The sequence below is a fragment of the Dendrobium catenatum genome, unplaced genomic scaffold (genome assembly GCF_001605985.2).
Source record: "Dendrobium catenatum unplaced genomic scaffold, ASM160598v2 fragScaff_scaffold_1056, whole genome shotgun sequence".
Lineage (NCBI taxonomy): Eukaryota > Viridiplantae > Streptophyta > Magnoliopsida > Asparagales > Orchidaceae > Dendrobium > Dendrobium catenatum.
The window spans coordinates 1,374,951-1,384,119 of NW_021319518.1; the positions used below are offsets into that span (position 1 = coordinate 1,374,951).

General features: G+C 34.8%; 1 protein-coding gene across 1 annotated transcript in view; it reads right to left on the reverse strand.

The window, feature by feature from the left end:
• Nucleotides 1-8,230, reverse strand: part of LOC110096090 (adenylosuccinate lyase) — a 34,652-nt gene extending 26,422 nt beyond the window's left edge. Inside the window, exons 1-4 of the mRNA XM_020821860.2 lie at nt 7,812-8,230; nt 2,508-2,660; nt 2,139-2,354; nt 1,837-2,019 (exon numbers count right to left, since the gene is read on the reverse strand). Of these exons, the coding sequence (XP_020677519.1) occupies nt 1,837-2,019; nt 2,139-2,354; nt 2,508-2,660; nt 7,812-8,018 (759 nt within the window). The 5' untranslated portion in view covers nt 8,019-8,230. The remainder of the gene's footprint in view (nt 1-1,836; nt 2,020-2,138; nt 2,355-2,507; nt 2,661-7,811) is intronic.
• Between the last annotated feature and the right edge of the window lie 939 nt (nt 8,231-9,169).

Below are 9,169 nucleotides of genomic sequence, written 5' to 3' on the forward strand. Positions count from 1 at the left end.
CCCGACAATTTTGAATTTCCCGCCCGCTTTCCCCGTCCGTGCTGCCCCGCGTGCCGCGCTGCCGAACCACGTGCCGCCGCGCCACTACTGGGTTGCGGGTCGAGTTGGGTCCGGGTTGAAATGTCCGGCCCGTTTGCAAAAACGGGTCGGGTCGAGTTCGACCCGAACCCGACGGGTTGACCCGAATTGACACCTCTAGGGTGTGCGACAGGGAAGGAGAAGCTTGGAGGATTCGTGTGTGAAGAAGAGGCAGAGAGCGGAGAGCCAGCGCCGAGTGACTTCGTTCACTCGGTATTTAAAGACCCGAATGGGAGCAGGATCGAGGAGCTATCGCAAGATTTGTGGGAGGCGACAGAAGCGGCGCCGAATACATAAAGAGTTCAGCGGGATATCTGCAGTATTTGCGCGGGTATTTCGGCAGATTTTATGGATCCGTCGGGTATGAGGTATGTGTATGCAGGAATTTTTTTTTTTTTTTTTTTTTTTCTTCTATACAGAGGTTAACACCAACCCAACCCTGATTTGTTCCATCTCGCTTTTCAAAGCATCCACCTTCTTGGTTATCATTTACCTTGCTCTGGTACCAATTTATTATGCCTTGGAAGCAAAAACAATAATAGAATGATAGAAAATCTGCAAGAATACTTAGAATAGTGGCTGATTTTGGGTTATAAATCAATACAAAAGCAAGATACAGTTGATCTACGATTCTAGAGGTAGATCAGCTCTCCCAAACAACCTAGAAACCGCTAGAAAGCCCTTAAAGAAAAATTACAACAAAACCAAACCAAATACATAATTCTCACCAAAAAAGCCCTTAAAGAAAAATAATCAACATAACTAACCCTAAATAACCTCTCCCTAATTCTCCCCAAAACATCCCTCTTTCCTTCATTATTTTTCTCTCCTATTTGAATTCAATTCAGAATGCTTTCCCTAAATAATTCCATCATTATTCATCTTTCTAACATAATAGATTATTTCTTTGTCAGGCCCCACAAGGGGGGCAAAAATTATTTCATAGATTCTATTGGACCGGTCCTTACTGGGCCGATTGGCTAGTTTCGGTTTCTACTGGACCTGTCATATCAGATTCATGTAGTTGACCCCACGTAGTACATTTGACATCAATAATTCAATTAATAACAATGGATTGGTAAGACTAGATAATAACACTGAATTTTATCTACAATGATTCGTGTAAAGTACATTTGACACTTCACTGGACACCTAATGAAACCTGCATAATAATGATTTGTTAGACAAGGAACTTTAACAAATAAGAAATGCAAATACATGTACTAGGCTAAAAAATGGATTAAAGCATCATAAACAGCTCCAAAATAGCTTTCATACTTTGTTTAAAATAAACACACATAATTAAGACATTCATAATATTCCCATGAAGGAGAAATAGGCAAGACAGGACTTTAACCCATATATATATATATATATATATGAAAACTGTCGTATAAAATACATTATAATAGATTGCGTTCTCTAGATTTTCCCTAATGTTTTTCGCAAAAAAGTTATACTCACCTAATCTATCCAATGTTCATCATTTTGAAATTATTACCGCCTATTTTGAATTGAGTATTGCTTTACTTAAGCAAAATTCAACATCAAATCAATCATACCAATATTATAATACATAGTTGCCCATTTTTCTATTTATTATATTTTGACTAGTTAAAAGTTCTTTGAAAATTCCAACAATTTCAAAGAAAGTCAAACTCTTGCAATGCAACCATTATGACCATCAATGAAAAGATTTTCCCTTAGCTAACCTAGTTCAGAATTACCTTCATATGGAGAAAAGACTAACTCACATACCTGCCCATGAGTACGAGACAACATTGGGATGTTAGCATTCTCCTTAGCCAAGTTAGATATTGTTTTACAGAGCTCAATCATCACAGGAAGGATGACATTATTAAGTGCCTCTTTCAGTGAAACCGCATAAGCCAAGTTGTTGATATCCTCAGAAGTGCATCCAAAATGAAAAAATTCCAGTACCTGAGACAAGGAAGTGATTGGCTAATTTTAAACTGCCAATAAGTAGTATAATCTTCCATTTATTTTAGACCAAAATATCAAGTAAAACATGGAAAGTAAAATACGACTTCAATATTTACCTCGGCAAGCTCTGAGCAGGATCTACATTTTTGTTTCAAAAAATACTCTATAGCCTTAACATCATGGTTAGTCTTCTCCTCAATTTTTTTCACTTCCAAGGCATCTTCTATGGAGAAATTATCAACTATTACTTTCAAGAAAGACCGGGCATCCTCACCTAATTCTGAAACCTCTTTAATCTCAGGAATTTCAGAAAGTTTTAAGAGCCACTTGATCTGAAAATAATAAGGAAAACGTCCATAGAGAAAAAAAGAAAAGATAGAAGATAATATTTGTTGGATTGCATGCTTAAAAAAAAACGATTTACAAAAGCAAGTGCATTAACAATTTCTTCCAATAGGTGTAGAAACCAATATCAATAGCTCTACCTCAATCATAACTCGGTAACGAATCAGCCCATACTCGCTAAAGAAGGGCCGCAAATTCTTGGTCTTTTGCGCATAGCGTCCATCTAAAGGTGACAAACCCATAATGCTGAATTCTCCGGAGTCATGAAACTCTTCTGAGTAACTCTGCCTTATCTGTTATATAAATAATGATTTGCATTAAACTGTATGTTAGTCAGCTTTTCAAATATAAACAAGTGCTAATCGCTATTAAGAAGATAATGCTGAACTTATCATTAAAACATAACATATAAGATATTGAATTATCCACATTAAAAATACATTACTTCACTGCAGAAATGGAAAAACATATAAGACAATGGCCTAAATATTGCTCTGAACACACTCCAGGAGATGACATCAATAGTCCATATAAGCATTTTCATGAACCTATGCTTCATACCTGTTCTGAAGAAAAGAGATTTTTTCCGATTCCAGTCAAATAAAGTCTAAATTGCAGGGTCATTATTAGGGCACGAACACTAAAGTTTACTGCTGAATTTGGTTCAGGAGAGAAAATTTCCAGTAAGAGAGAGTCACCTTAGATAGTTTGGTCACATAAAACGTGAGCCTTCGGATTTGGAATATGTTAAGAAAGGTAAAGGCAATCCTAAAAAAGACTTGGTTAGAAAAAATCAAAAATGTCCTTTTTTATTAGATTTAAATGAAAAATTGACTCTTAATATGACACAATGAAGAAAAAGAATTCATGTAGGCAACGCCACGCAGTGCAATAAAGACTTGATGTTGTTTTTGTTGTTGGAGAAAATTTCTAATAAAAAAAGGTCAAATCCTTCAAATGAACATGAAAGTTTGTGATATAAGAGTAATGCTTAGACTTTTGCGTGCATGAAGCAAAGGAAATCTATTATGCCTCCAAAAAAAAGTGAATATGAAGCCAGAAAAGCAGATCGAAAACCCAAAACAAAGGGAAAAAAAAAGGCAAACAAGATAAACAACTTGATGGGGAGGCTGGATTGGTGTGAAAGGTATAGGGTTGGTAGAAAGGGTTAAGAAATATTGCGCAAGTTATGGGGTTTTTGAACAAAATTCAGGCTGAAAATTTATGATGTTGATGGTAGAGTTATCTTTGGTACAAAAATTATGAGGAATTCTATATCAGAAGTTTAAGAAGTAAACTAACTAATGATGAAAATTAGATCAATAAGACGTGAGGTTAAGATATTAAGAATTTTCTTTATGGACTGGCCACAGCCTAAATTGTGTTTTGGTGAAAAGATTACGTCTCAATTTTTTAAGAGGCTATGAGGTTTGAGTTCTTAAGAAGATTATAAAGATGTGTAAGAATAAATCTGGAGGAGATGGATATGTTAGGCTTCGCAAACCTAGCTGTAATTGATTAGCACATTGATAATGCAGATGGGTAAGATTTTCATAAATCCGGAGAATTCAGCAATGGTGAAGGGTAATCTAACACTCGATCGATTGATTATGCAATTGAAAGCAAATTTAACGTGGTTAAGATCTGGTCCAATGATTTCAGTCCATCACTAGCTTTGCTTCATATCATGGTTAAAGAGTATGGTATATAATTTATTTATATCCCTCAATTTAGAGGTGGTAGGCACTACTAGTGTTAGTTATGTCAAATTTCTTCCATAATACTCATCAAAAGTGGCTAAAAAATTTTGCATAACAATAGGAGGTAATAGTCTTCGGTACTCCAGGTAGATAAACAATATCCTGGAAAAATAAATTGACAATGTTAACTACATCGATTTTCTATCAACAAGGATTAATGTGAGCTATTTTTTAGAACCTATAATCACTCTGCCATCGTGTTATGTAGGTAAAATCCAGCACAAAGTCCATGCTAATATCCACCTAAAGTTTTCCAGAGCATGCAGGGGATATAGATGCTGGTATTTTGAGCTTAAACCTTAGACGATTGACACACCCCACATCATTGCACAAATTCAACAATGTCAAGCCACTTGAGGCCAAAAGAGACAAATTTCGACAGTAACTATCATCTTTTCATGTCCAGTATGAGCAAAAAGGCTGCTTGAGTGGAGATTTTGGATGACAAAGTTGCAAAGAGAACCTCAAGTGAGCAAACCTGCATTACTTTGAACAAAAATTCTTGTTAGATTTTTTGTGCACTGGATAATGTTTCCAATATTGTATGGCTCATATGATGGCATATAATTCTTGCTCATATGTCATCCATTTATGCCTTGCGACACTGAGCTTCTCACTAAAAAATTCAAAGGGCCGCCTCTCCTGCATAAAGATTAAAGACTATGCCAATCCTGATCATGCATGTGTTCACTTCGACTTCGAAAATACATTCAAAATTTGAGAATATTAAGACAAGTGCTAAGGTAAGTTTTTCTTTCAAAACATTAAAGCTCAAATTTTCTCATGACCCTAATTGAATATCCATTTTTTAAAACAGTTCATGACATGATAGGTACAACAAGAGTATTAAAGTTGAATATGAATCAATGGTACAAAATTGCAAGGCCATGAAATATGCATACCGCAAGAATATTGGTCGATGTCGGCCACTCTTTAATGCTGCAAACCTTTTTTTCATCCATCTAAATACCTTAGTTTTTTATAACATATGCTAAGAATAAGAATTCCACAATAAGGAAGGTGCACTTCTTTAGATTCAGCACAAACATGCTTTGCTCCAGAACCTTTAATACTAGTCTCAAGTGTGTGAGATGATCATCCTTAATTTTGTTGTAAATTAGTTTTGTTCTCATGACCCCAATTAAATCTTCATTTTTTAAAAAACAGTTGATAATAGGTGCAGCAAGAGTATCAAAGTTGCACATGAATCAATGGTAGAAAGTTGCAAGGCCATGAAAATTGCATAGATCAAGAGTATTAGTGGGTGTCAGCCACTCTTGAATGTTACATCCACCTAAATACCTTTATTTTTTATAAGATACGTTAAGAATAAGACTTCCACAATGAGAAAGCTGCATTTCTTCATATTCAACAAAAACACGTTTTGCTCCAAAACTTTTAATACTAGTTTTAAGTGTGAGATGATCATTCTTAGTTTTCTCGTAAACTAGAATGTCGTCAAAGTAAACCACAGCACATAATCATAAGAATGGCTTCAATATTTTAAACATGTAGGGGCATGAAGGCGTTCAAGGATTTGCAAAGTCTGAATGCATAACCTGTCATCAAAAAATATATCTTGTGTTTTAAAAGATGTTTTCCATTCATATACAGGCTATGAAGCACGGATGCGGACACAGTACGTATCAATTATTAAAAAAATAAGACACGAACATGGATTGGACATGAGATTATAATTCTTATATTTAAAAATAGCGTATGGAAATTAAGTAAGCAGAATATTAAGAATAATTAAGAAATTTTAAATCATTTAAGTACGATTATTGCTTAAAATGATTATTAATAGGATGTCGAGAGTTGGACGTCGATGTCGTGTTGCATGCATCGAGAGGGGAGACGATAATGCTGTCAAAAGTCAGCATCGATCAAGAGTCGGCATCGATCAAATGTCGGCATCGAGCGTCAATGTTGAGACAACGTCAGTCGTCTGTGTTGAGATGTTCTTGGTCAAAGATGAAACGTCGAGACAACGCAGGGTGTGATTATCGGCCTAGAAATTGCTAGCGTCAAACTTTGATTTTCATATGATTTTGAAACATTGATATTGTGATGGCGTCAGACGTTAATATTGCGATGGCATCGGGCATTGTTGTGAAACCCTAGTTGCGATCTACTTGATATAAATGAAAATTGTATGATCGAGGAATGGGATATTGAGTGTGAGCAATTGATTTAGGGTTGTTGAGAGAAAATAAAAAATTGAGATTTATTTTTTAGTAAATAAAATTTTGAAATATAAGAAATTGTATTAAAAATTTTTCATAAAATACTTAAGACACTTGTGTCCAGTTTACTTTTAATATTTTTTTTAATTTCATACGTCTTTGACGTGCCCAATACATATCGGAGGCATGTCGGACGAGTATCGTGTCTGATACATGTCGGATACTGCATACCTCATTGATGAGAAGTGTCGATACATTATTGTCTACGGGTCAAATGTAGACTCGCTAATAACCAATCTTCAAATTGAATTTAGAAAAAAAAATGCTAGAGCCCTCCATCTTATCAAGTAGATCCTCTATGGATGGGATCAAGAACCAGTATTTAACTCTAATCTTGTTAATAACTTGGCATTGTCATGATGCATGGGCTTAAGCTCAATTGAATCAAATGTTTAGCTAAAAGGCATTAACAATATCCCAAAAGGCTTCACGCTCCTTGGGACTCATGTGATAATGAGGCTTGTTCAATAGAATGGATCCGAAAATGAAATCAATGTGGTGTTGTATGATCCTAAAAGGTGGGTAGTTCAAAGGGAATATGCACCACTTGAGTGATGGGGAATTTCTTAAAAATTTCAATTTTAGTAATAGTTTCAACATCAAAGTAGAATGCACTGGTGACAAGAAGTAGCACCATACAACTAAGTTTTAACTCAGCACAAAACTTGGCGCACAATGTAATGAGCATTGTTGAAGTTGGAGTCAATTTAGCTTTCAGTAAGAGAGTGAAGGATGACTTTTTATCATTTCATAAAAAATAATAGTTATTTCATACCGCATCAAATGGTATTCGAGCGTAGAGTGCCTAAGAAAGTACAAGGAAAAATGAGGAAAATATATAAGAATTACAACAAAATTCCCCACATAACAAATCCTTCATAAATCATGCATGGTCAGCCATTATAGTCGGTCTCCTTATATGAATGGTCTCTTAAAATACTCCAATTGAAAGATGCAATGTAACCTTGATTTATCACAATTTGGCCTGATATAAGAGCCTCCAAAAAATTAAATTATATTCAAAATTCTCCCTCTAAAACATATATTTCGGTTAGGCATTTAAAGAAGGAGAGTGACCATTACTATTTGGAGATCTCTAGATAGATTTGAAGGAGCGGTTGACTATATTTGGTTGGAGAATATCTAGGACTAATTTTTTAGTTGCTTTGGAACATTACAAACCTGCTATTTGAGGGAAGGGTCAGCCATGAAATAGGTGAAGTGATCCAAGTGTTCTTCATGATTGAGTTTCATGTTTTTTTATTTTAGTTTCATTGGTAAGTATGCTTTTTAATTCTTGTTTTGCATCACATCTTATAATAATGAAACTTTTTTATTCCATAGTTTCTTGTGTAAAGTGCAACAAGAGAAAACACATTGAGAAACAAAATAAGCTATCAAAACGCTCTAAGAACTGCAAAGGGATAATTTTTAATACCTCCGTTCCAGAAGTTTTGATGCTTGTCGACATGGATACTTTGCAACTGGGGTTCAATGGAGCAACCCATCGAACAGCCAAAGAGTTCCAACCATTGACAGGAAGGATTGAAACCCGTTTCGAGCAGTAGTTGCTGGTGACGGAGGAAAGCAACGCAGATGATAAAAAAAGGGAGGTGGGCGTTGCGACAGAACATCCGACGTCCATTAAAGGAAGGGTTTGGAAAATAAATAAACGAGCTTTTAGGTAAAAACAAGATACTTTGCGCTAAATGAAAAGAGCAGGGACTTCTCCTCAAAGGCTATGCATTCCAATGGCGATGAGGTTAGGGCAGAGCAGAGGAAGAGCTCGCCGCCTAGAGAGACGAGCCGGGGGAACCGAGGAGACGCTCATCAGAAAAAAAAAAAAAAAAAAAAAAACATAAGCTGCAACTAAAAAACGCAATCTAAAAAAATGGCTTGTTTTTTTCATTTTTTTTACTTTAATGTCGCAAGATTCTCTGCGATGTCGTAATAAGCCAATAACGAATTAATAAAAATTTTTCGAAAAAAATATATATAAATTTAATTAATTCACTTTTAAAATTCAGCCTTGATATGACTTTAAAATTTTAGTAATCATTAACCTCGATGTATTATTCGTATTAAAAACTTTCAAAATTAAATTTAGAATATTATCCGTATTAAAGACTTTCAAAATTAAATTTAGAATATTCAAACTATAATTTTCAGAAATTTATAGTTTAATATAATGCTCCACAATACCAACTTAATGACATCAAAGATATTCTAATTCAAGTACAAATGAGCCCAAATCAAATATATTAAGTAATGTTGGAAATTCTAGGATATTAATTGAATGTCCAAATGGCATCTAAATATTACCTATCTATGTTAAGCGACTCAACAAGACGAATCCAATGAGCTCAATGTCATTTAATTCCAAGATAATTAAGGCACCTAAATTCCGAATAAATAGTCTAAGTTTAAAGAATTTAATATTAATCATATCATCGAGCGTTATGGAATATTGGGCAAATTTATTATAATGCTACTATCAAAATATTATAAATAAACCATCATTTTATACATGGAAAAAGATGGACTTGAATTTAAAGAGAATATAGATATTGAAGAGCATTAAAGCTCTACCTGATGTTCGACACCAATGCAAGCTATTGGTATCATCTAAATATCGTCATCAGATTGTCGTCGCCTAGCCGTTGCCATATGACCACTAACGTCTGACCGACAATCCATTCTCATCATGAAACTATAGGAAAATAAAATGCCATGCAATTTTGAAATTTATATTCCTTTAATCAAATATATTTTGAGAACAACATACCATTTGAGAGA